The sequence below is a fragment of the Solenopsis invicta genome, chromosome 12 (assembly GCF_016802725.1).
Source record: "Solenopsis invicta isolate M01_SB chromosome 12, UNIL_Sinv_3.0, whole genome shotgun sequence".
NCBI lineage: Eukaryota > Metazoa > Arthropoda > Insecta > Hymenoptera > Formicidae > Solenopsis > Solenopsis invicta.
In genome coordinates this window covers 19031946-19047858 of record NC_052675.1, presented here as the reverse complement: position 1 = coordinate 19047858, position 15913 = coordinate 19031946, and the positions used below count along the sequence as shown (strand labels likewise).

General features: G+C 26.0%; 3 protein-coding genes across 4 annotated transcripts in view; 2 read left to right on the top strand and 1 right to left on the bottom strand.

The window, feature by feature from the left end:
- The window catches only part of LOC105202583 (non-structural maintenance of chromosomes element 3 homolog), a 314468-nt gene that overhangs the window by 288985 nt on the left and 9570 nt on the right, over positions 1–15913 (bottom strand). The gene's annotated exons all lie outside the window — the stretch shown is intronic.
- Positions 162–6438, top strand: LOC120359132. The gene is made up of 9 exons (XM_039455638.1): positions 162–271; positions 611–730; positions 2584–2701; positions 2865–3129; positions 4403–4519; positions 4583–4673; positions 5298–5431; positions 5606–5738; positions 5827–6438. The coding sequence occupies exons 4-9, from the start codon at positions 2882–2884 to the stop codon at positions 5875–5877; spliced, it is 774 nt and encodes a 257-aa protein (XP_039311572.1). The 5' UTR covers positions 162–271; positions 611–730; positions 2584–2701; positions 2865–2881; the 3' UTR covers positions 5878–6438.
- On the top strand, positions 13210–14919 carry LOC113004048 (odorant receptor 49b-like). The gene is made up of 5 exons (XM_039455643.1): positions 13210–13329; positions 13400–13490; positions 14112–14245; positions 14428–14560; positions 14649–14919. Exons 1-5 carry the CDS (start codon positions 13232–13234, stop codon positions 14697–14699), a joined length of 507 nt encoding a protein of 168 aa, XP_039311577.1. The 5' UTR covers positions 13210–13231; the 3' UTR covers positions 14700–14919.

Here is a 15913-nt window from a genome sequence, read left to right as displayed (position 1 = left end):
AACGTTAGCATTAATGTTAAAAAAGTTATAAGATCTTTAGTTAAAAAAAGGGTATAAGTCTCTTATAGCCTTCTAAGGGTACTTTCTTTTTTTTTCATGATCAAATGTATTTCCGTGCTCGTCAGATATGGTTCGTCTCGAGATAGAACGTTTTCGGTTCAATCGATTACTTTTGCTTGCAATTGGTTTATGGCCTTTTCAGAAATCAAAGTTTGCTCAAGTTCAATTTCCAGTATTTCTTATCATTCTAATAACTTTTATAGTATTTCAGGTATAACTTTATAAATTATTCTCATTATTTGAAAAGAAAAGAAAAAAAAAGAAAAAGAAAAAACTAGAGATATTTTCTTTGTTGTACTTTTCTGTCATGTACAAGGTCAAATAAATGGTTTAATTTTTTACAATCGTACTGAAATATACTCATTGTTATTTGAAGTTAAAATTAAGAATAATTCCGTAGTAATTACACATATGTAACTTCCGTTAAATATTTCCACAAAACAATAATTGTTGTGAAAAAAGTGTATGAGTTTTTGTGTTTATGAATCACATAAGAAGTGATATTTATTTAAATGTAAATGTATTTCTTCGATAAAATTATTAATTGCAGTTTACAACATTTGTGACCTCAGATTGCACAACTGAGTTCATCATCAAGATTTTATCTTTTGCTTGTTTCTTCATTCTTCTGACAATTAAATATAACTCGTTCTGGATTAATGCCGATGTGGTACGTCAAGTATATATTAGTGTTAGTCAAATATCTTCGATAAATACATTTTCACACACATTTATTTTGTTGTCCCTTAAGACAAACGATAACTATTTGTTGGACATATTTATTATATATATTCTGATCAATTGTAATATATGTAAAATATTTTGGAATCGCTGATTACAAATTCCAACTAAAACTTTAATAATTAGACTGCTAGAATCAATATGATAACCGAATTAAAAACATTAATTACAGTTTATTTATACAGATATAGTAAACTTTTATATACATACATTTCTCTCAATATTATTTCTTATGAGTGAAAGTCGTTTCCATTTTATACATGTTCCTGTGACTGTTTCGGCAACACTACTTTCGCTCCTTTGTTTTTATCTTTAAGAGATTATGATCTCATATGTTCTGGGTGGATTTGAATATTTAGCACTATAGACTCGCAACTTTAACGCTACAATAAATAAAATTTCATAGAAAATATTTCATACATGACAAATTTTTATGATCCTAATTTCAAATCTTCAATTAAAATTCGAAAATAATGTATCTAATATCAAAATCTTTGATACTTTTAACGAAAAAAAACTCTTTTTAACGAAAACTTGAATTAATAGTTGAAACGTGTTGAGTTTCAGGTTACATAATCTTTAATTTTTTATTTATAATTAATAATTTTCTTTTATCTTTACTAAGTCTATTATTTTACAAAATTTTTTAAAATTTTTACTTACATATTTTATTATTTTATTTTATTTAAAAGCATTAACTTATCAATCTTGTAATTTATATAATATAAAGCATTTGATATGATATTGTAAGATAATATTAAAAAATCATACAATCAATAAAGTTCATAGACGACCAAAATAATTATGTGGCGCAGTATTGTTGCACAGCACCACAGATACTAGAAATAAGAATAAAACGTCCTAAGTTCAAATCTTAATCGGCTGAATTTTCTCAACGTCCCGTCTTTACAATATAATTTGATACACAATTTTTAATATTCTTTTACTTAAAATGTACAGAGTGGTTAATTTTAGAAAATAATTATTTTTTCATAATGTTATCAATGTCATAAAATAAATATTAATTATTCGTTAATCATTAACATGAGGCAAATTATATCCGTATATATATTCTTCTTTTCATTACTCTTTATAAATTATAAAAATTTGCCAAAGAAGTCACTGTAGAACATGCATGATCGAGTGGAGACGACCTTTAGTCAAAAATGACTGATTTAAGTAAGTGCAAGAGGTGGGAAGAGAAAAAAGCCATCATGTAATTATGTCATTCTAGTCGGATTCTTCATAACTGAAAATTATTCTTCGCGTTGAATGGCTTGAGTTACTAAGTTTTTCAGCAAATTTGTGCTATGTCATATGGCTCATGTGTAGCGTATTTCCGGTCCTTTCTTTATTTGAATACTTCATCGCATATGTATGTACGTAAAATTTTATTATAATCATAACTTAATACTTCCTGTAGGAATCATATAGCTGCTATATTTTCTTTCATTTTAGATATTCAAATTTGTAATGCAACGACTTCAAAAACATTAATGTAAAACTACTTTTAGAATAAGTTTATAATCTTGTTTTTTCCAGCATGTATATTTTGTAACAAAATGTGCTAATTTTGAGTGACATTTTATTTATAACAATTGCAAAATAATTACATATTTGTGCTATTTATGTATATAATATGTCTCAGAAACAAAATGGTATCACAAATGTCATATACAGATAAATTACGCATTGAGTAGCAACATAGAAAAATTAGAAACGATAGATATCCCACGCATGAGAAATTATTAAGTAAAGGGATATATGTTATTGATATCATAGGTGAAGTTTTCACTGGAACAAATTCTACATACTTATAAGGAATTAAAAAACAAAAATGAAATTGATATCTTAGAAAATTACGGCAAAGTAGCACAATTATATACGGCTGTACTTACAAGTAAGATTTTATATTGCATTGTTTTTTACATCTTATAAGCTTCAATAAATTATTAATAATAGAAAAATAACATAAAATTTAAAAATATAATTAATTTTTTCGTTTAAATTCGTTTAAATTCGTTTATATTCTTAGTATTTGTACTGATTATTTTTCCTCTTAGTATTTGGTGTGTGCTATATGTCTGTTTTTAATATACTCCAAATGTGGCCCTTTATTATCGGGGTAATTCTATCTATGAACAATTCCCGACTACATCCAAGGATTTATATCAGAACAGAATATTTTGTTAATCAAGAAGACTATTATTTTTTAATTTTTTTACACTTAAACGCAGCTATGTGGATAGGAGTAACTGCAATACTAGCAGTAGGAACGATGTTGTTAACATATTTTTGGTATATTTGCGGAATGTTTAATATTGCCAGGTAAAGTTAAGTACGAGTATTTGTAAGTGAAGCTTGATCTATTCATTCAAAGAAATTTAAATAAATTATAATTACTGCACAAGTTATGATAACTCTTTAGAAAAATTTACATACTTTAAATAATTTTGAATTTGATAATATAAAGCACGGTTGTCCAACAAGGTTCTTTGAGGGGCCAAATTTAAAACTTGAACTGCCGATAAGATTAATATCTTTGATATCTAATAATATGTGTATCCTATCTTTATTTACACTCTGTCTCGCTCTATCAAAGTAATGAAAAAATGGAAGTTGCCTTAACTGACGAGCTGGGTTAAATAGACTTAGTCTAGGAAAAAAATAATACGAAAAGAATTTTGCACTTTATTACGAGATTCTATTATATTCTTTGTCATTTTGGAATAGTCGTGAATCAGACGTTGGGCATATGTGTCATAAAAATTCTTTGCTGCGTCATAAAATTGTTTATAATTTAATGACGGTCTTTTATAGTATTTAAGATATTTACAACTAAAGTTTGGTCAGTTTTGATAATTCTTTATATAAAAGAACAAAGCTCCGATGACCGTAATATATGTTAAAAAGAGCATTTTCTAAATAAAAATCAAAAGATTTTAGCCAATAATTAATATTTATTAAAGTCACTACTAATTAAAGTTATTAATAAAAAGAAGGACCAATAATTATTGTAATTTATTATTATTAAATAATAAATTTGAAATTTGAACTGATGAAAATGTCAAACATAAATATAAGATGGCCTGCATCAGTCACAGCGGACCTTAGTGTTAAATAATAATTTTTCCTACAAACTTCGGCTTATGCTAACTGCATTTTCGTCGGACGTGTAACATAGTTATTGCACAAAATTGGAATAAGTAATTTAATATTGATGAGCAATTTAATAATTTTTATGCTCAGTAGCATCTATAGAATTCCTCCCTTTCTGAAAAACTGTGAAGAATTTTATTGCAAAAAATTAACACCTCAGCCAGATTGTATTAAGAGTATTAAAATCGTGAATAAAAACATAACCACTTTTTAATTTTTTCAATGTTTCTGAACAAATATATTGATGTATGCTATAAGAAAATAACATTTAAGACATTATAAAATTCTTTTGACTTATAACATTCATATTTTTAACTTTAAATGTGTCGAAAATAGTAAAAAACTGTCACCTAGGCAAAATTACTTAAACGTGGACCATTAATATAAATCAAACTGCAAACTGTGTAAATTTTCTTAAATTGTTTACTAAAATTATTTATAGCTTTCGCATCGAAAAAGCAATGATGACAAGTATACTTCAAAATATTACTCAAGAAAACGAAATTTTAATTTACAAAGGAATAATCTACGCAATAGATATTCATCGCAAAGCTACAGAGTCAGTATATCCTAGGAATACAATATCTCTTTAATAAAATATTAATTTTCTTTTAATCTATAGGCTCTCTCAATATTTTATAAAAAGCTTTGAGGGATCGTTCTTCTGTATAATAGCGACTGTTATGGTTTCCTTGAGTTGCACTCTTGTTGAAGTAAGTTTAATTTTACATTTAAATATATTTCTATAAAACAAAATATATTTTATAATATTAAAATTAATTAAAAAATATGTGCGTATATGTAGACACATTCAGGGTAAATATTACAGATAAGACTCAAAATAACGTAAAAAATATACACGTGTAAAAATCTCAATTGTCTGGTAAAATTCATATGAAATTCAGCTTTTATAAAAACGCAGTGAACACTAATGACCAGTAACCGTTTAATAATGTATAAACAGACTCTAAAAAAGGAATTTTAATCGTTGCTCTTAGAATTCAATTATTTTAAGATATATCACCAACTTATACCTATTTCACGACTCCCTTCTGTTTTCTGTAATTATTTACATATAATTTCTTATTTAACTGTACACTGGTGTAATGCATCTATAATTTTGGATTGTGTATTATATAGTGAATATTTTGGTTTAAATGACACGCGCTATATTAGAAAACATACATCATGTTGTAAAATATGTTTCTGAGACATTTACAGCTAAATATTCGCTATGTATGCAATGCATCATTTATAATTCGTTGTGAAAAAAAATTATTAAATATCTGTCGTTCATAAAAAACTGTAAAAATCAAGCACATTTAATTTCTTTACAGATTGCATCTGTTAATAATATTGAGGAATTTTTGCCATTTAGTATAATAATAGTTACTGTGTACGTGTACATGGTTTTGGGTAACTACACCGCTCAAGAAGTTATGGATCACAATAAACGTGTATTTGCTACTGTGTAAGATGCATTTTTGCACAATATAATTTTATACTAATTCTTTCTCTTTTGACTCATTGAATAAGTGTTCATCAAAAGAAAAGATAACTTTAAATAAAATGACATAAGTATAACAAAATTTATTGTAAATGTATTTATCACACCTATTTTTTCAAGTCATTTATTATTTTATAGATATAACGTTCAATGGTACATAGCACCATTACGTATACAGAAAATGCTAATATTTCTGTTGCTAAGAGGTAATAAAGCTTTTAATCTGAATCTTGGTGGATTATTTGTGGGATCCTTAGAAAGTGCTGCTATGGTAAATTATATATATTACGCATATACTTATCGCGCTGGATAACCTAATAAATATATAATAAAGAATTATTCAAACAAATTTATTACAGCTATCAAGTGCTTCGGTAACTTATTTTACCGTTTTGTATTCAATACAGTGAAATTAATATAATGCGATGTAGTAAATACGTAATTTTAATTGAAGTTTCTTAAAATTTATACTTTGGATATACTTAGACATCATAACTATTGTAAATAAAAAAAATTTTGATTAATTGTGAAAATATTATACTTTAATAAAATAATGTGATAATTATAAAGATTTTAAGTTATTAACAACATTGTGTAAATATATGTAATATTTTTCAAATTCGTATTTTACCAGTAGAACAAAACATACCTTTAAAGATATCATAATAATAAAAATTCATAATAAGGTCTATATAATAAATTTCTTCTTTTAAAAAAAGTGATAATCAAAGTAAATCTGTAATATTTAAAACATTTTTATTAAAATTATAGATTTACTTTAATTTTTATTAAAAATTCGAGTATATGTACCTCTAAGTTATAATCTACTTTTAAGTTCACAAAAAGAATCTAATAAAATAGTAACACAATTCATATTTAAATTTCAAAAACAAATTCGGCATGTTAAATAAAACATTGTTTAAGAGCAAATAATACATTAATTACTCTGTAAGAACAACTTGACAAAGAAATAAAAATGTAAGAATTGAAGAAACAAAAACATGCATTAAATTCTTGAAAATATTTTCAAGAAAAATATATGAAGATTTTGTCAATAATGTATATTGATAACAATTGCATGGAGATTTGGAAGTAACTGTAAGCAACTTCTTAAAAATCAAACATTATGTAACACAGTATACATTATTAATATTATAATACAGTATAAATATTATTTTTAAAAAGTTTACTATTCGTCACGAAAATGACGAATAATAAGCTTTTTAAAAATATTTATAAACCAAAATAGCACAAAACTGTATATTATTATTATGTTATTAATGTGATCTCTCTCTCTCCCCCCCGTCTCTCTCTCTTTCTCTCTCTCTCTGGATGAGATGTTCACTAAAGCATCTTCAGCATACTTCTAACAAATTAGAAAATTGGAAGAAAATTGCTGCCTCAAAAAAGTACAATTGTATTGGTAAACGCATAACGTTCTTTATATATACGTTGTGTATCCAACTATACCGCACATGAAATTACAAATCACAATAAATACGTACGAGTATTTGCCACAATGTAAGTAATATTTGTCTTATGCATTTATACACAAATAATCTTTTTTTTATTACAGGCTGCTCTTGTAACAATCTAAATTAAAATATTATATTTATAGTTAATACGATTTATAAAAAATACTGGAAATATTGATTGAATATAATGAGTTATATAATACATATTACAATATCTGATAGGCACATATTTTAACTTTTTACAATTAAAACACAATCAATAATTGGAAAATAAGCTATCGAGAATCAGCGCTAGTAAATGTGCGCAATCATAAGTATCAATATTAAGGCTCCTGACTCCTCAGCCGAGAACTCCGCGTTGACGGTAGCGACATTTCGTTGCGGACAAAATTAGAACTAATACACGTGAAACGTGGCAGATTGACGATGAAATGTTATCGTGCATGTTATTTTGTTATTATGTGTTTCATTGTAAAAATATGACTTGTCTCATATTTACCAAATTCGTAAAAATAGAATGCGAGTAAAGTTTTTTTGAATTTTATACATAAAAGTACATTTTTCACTCCTTTCAATAGCTATCCGTGTGTTTTCCTGTCTGAATAGACGTCACTTTACGTGCTTTTTACGACTATTTACTGACTGCTAAGCGAAAAAAGGATAATCGTGACCGATATTTAGAAGTGTTTTAAAGTCATCTGCTTAGTCTGTTTTATCCAAATTGGCTTTATTTACAAATGGCATGTCGGACAAAATTACGTGTCATTTCACGCAATTTCTCGCTTCTGACGGCACGACTTCAATATGGCCGCAGCAAGTACTTACGAGCTTTAAATCATTTATTCTTTTCTAAATTACAAACGAACAAACGTTTCAACTCGCTTTGGAGTCATCTTCATCGTATCAATAAAAAGAATTCCAGCCGTCATCTGTCACCGAAAACGGGAAGCAATCGAGTGACCAACGGTAGTCAAATATATAATGGCGTTACCCGTGGCCGTGCCGTAAGCAAGGACACTTATCTGTATAATTATCGTATGTTTTATTTTGAATAGTAAATAATTACCGTAATTATTTTCATGACTCACCTATTGTGATTGCGCACTTTTACCCATGTTGACTCTTATTAGCCTATTTCACAAATATTAATTGTGTTTAAATTTTGAGAAGAACTTTAATTAATTTTTACAATTAACTAAATGGCTCGTTATTTATGAAATATTTTACGTAACAAAATTTATTAACTTTTAATTAATTTAGTTAAAAATATATTAACTTACCAATGTAGCATATTCATGGCATTTATATATTGTACAGTCGTGAGCTAAAAGGTTGCAACACATTTTCTTTGATGGTTTTTGGAATGTAAACTTGCTCATCGATAGGCGAACGTAATTGGTTGAATCCATAGGTAAACCAATGACGTTCGCCGTTCGATGAGCAAGTCTACATTCCAAAAACCATCGAAAAAAATGTGTTGCAACCTTTTAGCTCACGACTGTACACACAAAGAATACAATGATAAATATTAGTATGTTATCAAAAATAAACAGTGTAATAAATTGGCTGATGTTTCTCTGAAGGCTCAAACGCACGTACGAGAATACCATACATTGTGTTGCTGAAAAACGTTGAGTGCGCCTGCGCGACTTTCTATCGAGTAGAGTATTTCTTCATGGGTTAAAACATCTATTAAATTTCCTTCGGCATTGAATTCATCATTTAATTATACAATGGTTTTCAAAACGATGTTAAAGTATTTTAGTTAAAGTGTTTTGCAATATTTTATTCTCCCTTGTATCCATTAGGTAATTTACGTTAGCATTAATGTTAAAAGAGTTATAAGATATTTAGTTAGAAGAAGGGTATAAGCCTCTTATACCCTTCTAAGGGTACTTTCTTTTTTTTTTCATGATCAAATGTATTTCCATGCTCGTCAGATATGGTTCGTCTCGAGATAGAACGCTTTCGGTTAAATCGATTACTTTTGCTCGCAATTGGTTTATGGCCTTTTCAGAAATCGAAGTTTGCTCAAGTTCAATTTCCAGTATTTCTTATCATTCTAATAACTTTTATAGTATTTCAGGTATAACTTTATAAATTATTTTCATAATTTAAAAAGAAATAGAAAAAGAAAAAAAGAAGAAAAAAGAAAACTAGAGATAATTTTTTTGTCGTACTTTTTTGTTATGTACAAGGTCAAATAACTGATTTAATTTTTTACAGTCGTGGTAAAATATACTCATTGTTATTTGAAGTTAAAATTAAGAGTAATTCCGTAGTTAATTATAAATATGTAGCTTCCGTTAAATATATTTACAAAACAATGTTTGTGGTGGAAATGTGTGTGTGTGAGTTTTTGTGTTTATGAATCACATAAGAAGTGATATTTATTTGAATGTAAAAGTATTTCTTCAATAAAATTATTATTTGCAGTTTACAACATTTGTGACCTCAGATTGTACAACTGATTTCATCATCAAGATTTTATCTTTTGCGTTTTTCTTCATATTTTTGACAATTAAATATAACTCGTTCTGGATTAATGCCGATGCGGTACGTCAAGTATATATCAGTGTTAGTCAAATATCTTCAATAAATATATTTTTACACACATTTATTTTGTTGTCCCTTAAGACAAACGATAACTTTTTGTTGGACATATTTTTTAAATATATTCTGATCAATTGTAATATATGTAGAATATTTTGGAATCGTTGATTAGAAATTCGAACTAAAACTTTAATAATTAGACTTCTAGAATCAATATGATAACCGAATTAAAAACATTAATTATGGTTTATTTATATAGATATAGTAAAATTTTATATATATACATGTCTCACAACATTTTTTCTCATGAGTAAAAATCGTCTCCATTTTATACATGTTCCTGTAATTATTTCGGCAATAGTACTTTCGCTCCTTTGTTTTTGTCTTTAAAAGATGATCTGACATGTGGACATTCTGGATGGATTTGAATATTTGGCACTACAGACTCGTAACTTTAACGCTACAATAGATAAAATTTTATACATGACAAATTTTTACGGTTCTAATTTCAAATCTGCAATTAAAATTCGAAAATTAAAAATGACGTGTCTAATATCAAAACCTATGATACTTAAAAAAAAAAATATTTTTTAACGTAAACCTGAATTAATAGTTGAAACGTGTAGAGTTCCTAGTTATATAATCTTTAATTTTTTATTTATAATTATTAATTTTTTTTTATTTTTACTAAATCTATTATTTTACAAAATTATTTCAAATTTTTATTAACATATTTTATTATTTTATTTTATTTAAAAGCATTAACTTATCAATATTGTAATTTATATAATATAAAGCATTCGAAATGATATTGTAGGATAATATAAAAAAATCATACGACCAATGAAATTCAGAGACGACCAAAATAATTATTGTTGCGCAATATTGTTGCACAGCACCACAAATACTAGAAATAATAATGAAACATTCTAAGTTCAAATTTTAGTCGGCTGAATTTTCTCGACGTTCCGTCTTTACAATATAATTTGATACACAATTTTTAATATTCTTTTACTTAAAATGTACACAGTGGTTAATTTTAGAAAATAATTATTTTTTCCTAATGTTATCCATGTCATAAAATAGATATTTATTATTCACTAATCATTAACATGAGGCCAATTATATCCGTACATATATTCTTCTTTTCATTACTCTTTGTAAATTATAAAAATTTGCCAAGAAAGTCACTATAGAACGTGCATAATAGAGTGAAGACGATTTTTAGTCATAAATAACTGATTTGAGTAAGTAACAGAAGTGAGAGGAGAAAAAGGCCTTCATGTAATTATGTTATCCTAGTCGGATTCCTAACTGAAAATTATCTTTCGCGTTGAATGGTTCGAGTTACTACTATATGTTTCTCAGCAAGTTTGTCCCATGTCATATGGCTCATGTGTAGAGTAGTTCCGATACCTTTTTTTATTTAAATATTTCACATATGTATTTACGTGAAGTTTCATTAAAATCATAATTTATACACATATATAATATTTCCCTTATGAATCATATAGCTGCTATATTTTCTTCCATTTCAGATATTCAATTTCATAATGCAACGTGTTCAAAAACGTTAATGTAAAGATATTTTTAGAATAAGTTTATAATCTTACTTTTTTCCAGCATATATATTTTGTAACAAAATGTGCTAATTCAGAATGATATTTTATTTATAATTAATTCAAAATAATTATGCAATTGTGTTATTTATGTATATAATATGTCTCAAAAACAAACTGGTATCACAAATGTGATACACAAATAACTTACGCCTTGAGTAGAAACATAGAAAGATTATAAAAAGTTAGATATCCCATACATGAGAAATTATTAAGTAAAGGGATAAATGTTATTGATATAATAGGTAAAGTTATCACTGGATCAAATTCTACATACTTATAACGAATTAAAGAACAAGAATGAAATTACTGTATTAGAAAATTACGGCAAAGTAGCACAATTATATACGGCTATACTTACAAGTAAGATTTTATATTGCAATGTTTTTTAAATGTTATAAGCGTCAATAAATAATAATAGTAAAAACATTATATAATATTGAGAAATATAAATAATTTTTTTGTTTAAATACATTGTTAATATTTGTACTGATTAATCTTCCTCTTAGTGTTTGGTGTGTTCTATTGGTGTGTTTTTCTCACACTGCAAATGTGGCCCTTTATTATCGCAGTAATTCTACCTATGAATAATTCCCAACTACATCCAAGGATTTATATCACAACAGAATATTTTGTTAATCAAGAAGACTATTACTTTTTAATTTTTTTACACTTAAACGTAGCCATATGTATAGGATTAACTGCAATAATAGGAGTAGGAACGATGTTCTTAACATATTTTTGGTATATTTGCGGAATGTTTAATATTGCCAGGTAAAGTTAAGTACGAGTATTTGTAAGTAAAGCTTGATCTATTCATTCAAATGAATTTAAATAAATTATAATTACTGCAAAAGTTATGATAACTTTTTAGAAAAATTTACACACTTCAGATAATTTTGAACTTGATAATATAAAGCACGGATGTCCAACTAGGTTCTTTGAGGAGCTAAATTTCAAACTTTAACCGCGGATAAGATTAATATCCCTGATGTCTAACAATATGTGTATCCTTTCTTTATTTACATGTTGTCTCGCTCTATCGAAAGAATGAAAAAATGGAAGTCGCCGTAACTCACAAAGTGAGTTTAGACAGGCTTGGTCTATTAAAAAGAAAATATACGAGAATTTTTGTACATTATTACAAAGTTCTATTATATTCTAAAGTTCTATTATATTCTTTGACATTTTGGAATAGTCGTTAATCAGACGTTGGGCATAAGTGTCATCAAAATTCTTTCTTGCGTAATAATTGTTTATAATTAAATGACGGTCCTGTATAGTATTTAAGATATTTAAAATTAAAGTTTGGTCAGTTTTTGTAAATCTTTATATGAAGAAACAAAACTCCGATGACTTTAACCATAATATGAGTTTTAATCATAATACAGGTATGTTATAAAAAGCATTCTCCTAAAAAAAAACAAAAGATTTAGTAATTAATATTTATTAAAGTCATTATTAATTAAAGTAATTAATAAAAAGGAGAAACAATAATTATTGTAATTTATTAATATTTAATAATAAGTTTGAGATTCGAACTGGTAAAAAGTCAAACATAAATACAAGATAGCCTATATCACAGAGCAGATTTTAATGTTAAATAATAATTTTTTCTACAAAATTCGGCTTACGCAAATTGCATTTTCGTCAGGCTTGTAACATAGTTATTGCACGATATCGAAATAAATAATAATAAATTGATGAGTAATTTAATAATTTTTATGCTCAATTTCATTTATAGAATATCCCCTTTTCCAAAAAACAGTGAAGAATTTTATTGCAAAAAATTAACACCTCAGACAGATTATTAATAAGTATTGAGGTTATAACAATCATGACAAGAATCATAAACACTGTTCAGTTTTTAATGGTTTTGAACAGAATATATTTGTGTATGCTATAAGAAAATAACATTTAAGACATTATAAAATTCTCTTGACTTATAACATTCACATCTTTAATTTTAAATATGTCGAAAATAGTAAAAGATCGTCATTTAATTGTGAAGCAAAGTTACTTAAAAGTGAACCATCAATATAAATCAAGCTCCAAACTGTGTAAATTTTCTTAAATTGTTTATCAAAATTATTTATAGCCTTCGTATTGAAAAAGCAATGATGACAAGTATACTTCAAAATATTACTCAAGAAAATGAAATTTTAATTTATAAAGGAATGATCTACGCGATAGATATCCATCGCAAAGCTACACAGTCAGTATATACTATGATTATCCTACAAATATCAGTACAATATAACATTAATATTTTATTACTCCTAAAGATTTTCTCAACATTTTCTGAAGATTTTTGAGGGACCGTTCTTCTTTATAATAGCGTCTGGCATGATTTCCTTCAGTTGCACTCTTGTTGAAGTAAGTTTAATTTTTCACTTAAATATATTTCTATATAACAAAATATATTTTATTAAAATTAATTAAAGAACGTGTGAATATATGTAGACACATTCAGGGTAAATATTACAGTTAAAGACTAAAAATAACGTAAAAAATATACACGTGTAAAAGTCTTGATTGTCTGATAAAATTCAAATAAAATTCAGCTTTTATAAAAACGCAGTAAACACTAATGACCAGTAACCGTTTAATAATGTCTAAACAAACTCTAAAAAAGTAATTTTAATCGTTGCTCTTAAAATTCAATTATTTTAAGATATATCACCAATCTATACCTATTTCCCTTTCGTTTTATGTATGTTATTATTTACATATAATTTCTTATTTAACTGCACACTGGTGTAATGCACCTATAATTTTAGATTGTGTATTATATAGTGAATATTTTGGTTTAAATGACACGCGCTATGTTAGAAAACTTACATCATGTTGTAAAATATATTTCTAAGACATTTACAGCTAAATGCTGTAAATTCGCTATGTATGTAATGCATCATTTATAATGTGTTGTAAAGGATTATAAAAAATCTTTCGTGCATAAAAAATTGAAAAAATCAACCACATTTAATTTCTTTACAGATTGTATCTATAAATAATTTTGAGGAATTTATTCCATTTAGTATAATAATACTTACTGTGTTCCTGTACATGATTATGGCTAACTACACTGCTCAAGAAGTTATGGATCACAATAACCGTGTATTTGCTACCGCGTAAGATACATTTTTGCACAGTGTAATCTTATACAAATACTCTCTCTTTTGACATTGTGAAATTGCTCATCAAAGTAAAAATTAATTTTAAGTAAAATAATATAAATACAGCAAAATTTGTTACAAATATAATACACATATTTATCACATTTATTTTTCAAGTGTCATTTATTATTTTATAGATATAACGTTCAATGGTACATAGCACCATTACGTATACAGAAAATGCTAATATTTCTATTGCTAAGAGGTAATAAAGCTTTTAATCTCAATCTTGGTGGATTGTTTGTGGGATCCTTAGAAAGTGCTGCTATGGTAAAAAATATATATTACGCAAGTATTTATCGTGCTGGATAACTTAATAAATATATAATAAATAATTTTTCAAAAAAATTTATTACAGCTAACAAGTGCTTCGATAACTTACTTTACGGTACTGTATTCATTACGGTAAAATTAACATAATATTGGCGTAATAAAGCCATATATAAATCGTTTAATTGGAATTACTTAAAGTCTATGCTTTAGATATACTTAAACATCATAAGTATTGTAAATAAAGAAAATTTGGACCGATTATGAAAATGTTATAGTTTAAGAAAATAATGTGATAATTATAAAGATTTAAAGTTATTAATAACATTGTATATAATACGTATATTTTAAAAATTTGTATTTTACTAGCAGGACAAAACATACTTTTAAAGAAATTGTAATAATAAAAATTCATGATAATGTAATAAATTCAATTTAAAAAAAAAGTGATAATCAAAGTAATTCTGTATATATAAAACATTTTTATTAAAATTATATAGTTACTTTAATTTTTATTAAAACTTCGTGTATATGAACGTACAAGTTATACTATAAGTTCAAGAAAAAATAAAAAAAAATGGTAACACAATTCATATTTAAATTTCAAAAACAAATTTAGCAATGTTAAATAAAAATTGTTTAGGAGCAAATAATACATTAATTATTCTGTAAGAACACCTTAACAAAGAAATAAAAACGTAAGAATTTAAGAAATAAAAACATGCATTAAATTCTTAAAAATATTTTCAAGAAAAATATTTGAGGACTTAGTCAATAATGAATATTGACAACAATTGCATCCGGATTTCTAAGTAATTGTAAGTAACATCTTAAAAATCAAATATTATTTAATAAAGTATTACTAGAATATGACAAACATATATAATATGATAAACACTTTAAAATTATATTTATAAACAAAAATAGCACAAAACAATATATTATTATTATTATTATGTTATTAATATAATCTATCTCTTTTTCTCCCTCTCTTTTTCTTTTTTCCCTCTCAATGAGATTTTCACTAAAGCAACTTCAGCAAACTACTAACAAATTAGAAAATAAGAACAAAATTGTTGGCTCTAAAAAGTGCGATTACATTGGGAAATGCATAACGTTCTTCATGTATACCTGTCTTTATCCAACTATATCGCACAGGACATTACGAATCACAATAAATACGTATTTGCCACAATGTAAGTAATATTTGCGTTGTTCACTTATACACAAATAACCATTTTTTTATTACAGATTTTTGTAAAAATCTAAATAAAAAAATATTATATTTATAGCTAATACAGTGCACAAAATGTACAGGAAATGTACAGGAAATATAACAAGTTATATTTATGA

Bases quoted from the DNA above. Each gene is read 5' to 3' on its own strand.
- LOC120359132 (XM_039455638.1), top strand. From the start codon at position 2,882: ATGTCTGTTTTTAATATACTCCAAATGTGGCCCTTTATTATCGGGGTA. The intron at 3,130-4,402 runs GTAAAGTTAAGT...AATTATTTATAG, and splicing joins GGAATGTTTAATATTGCCAG to CTTTCGCATCGAAAAAGCAA. The intron at 5,739-5,826 runs GTAAATTATATA...AATTTATTACAG, and splicing joins CCTTAGAAAGTGCTGCTATG to CTATCAAGTGCTTCGGTAAC.
- LOC113004048 (XM_039455643.1), top strand. From the start codon at position 13,232: ATGATGACAAGTATACTTCAAAATATTACTCAAGAAAATGAAATTTTA. The intron at 13,330-13,399 runs GTCAGTATATAC...TTACTCCTAAAG, and splicing joins ATCCATCGCAAAGCTACACA to ATTTTCTCAACATTTTCTGA. The intron at 13,491-14,111 runs GTAAGTTTAATT...ATTTCTTTACAG, and splicing joins TCAGTTGCACTCTTGTTGAA to ATTGTATCTATAAATAATTT.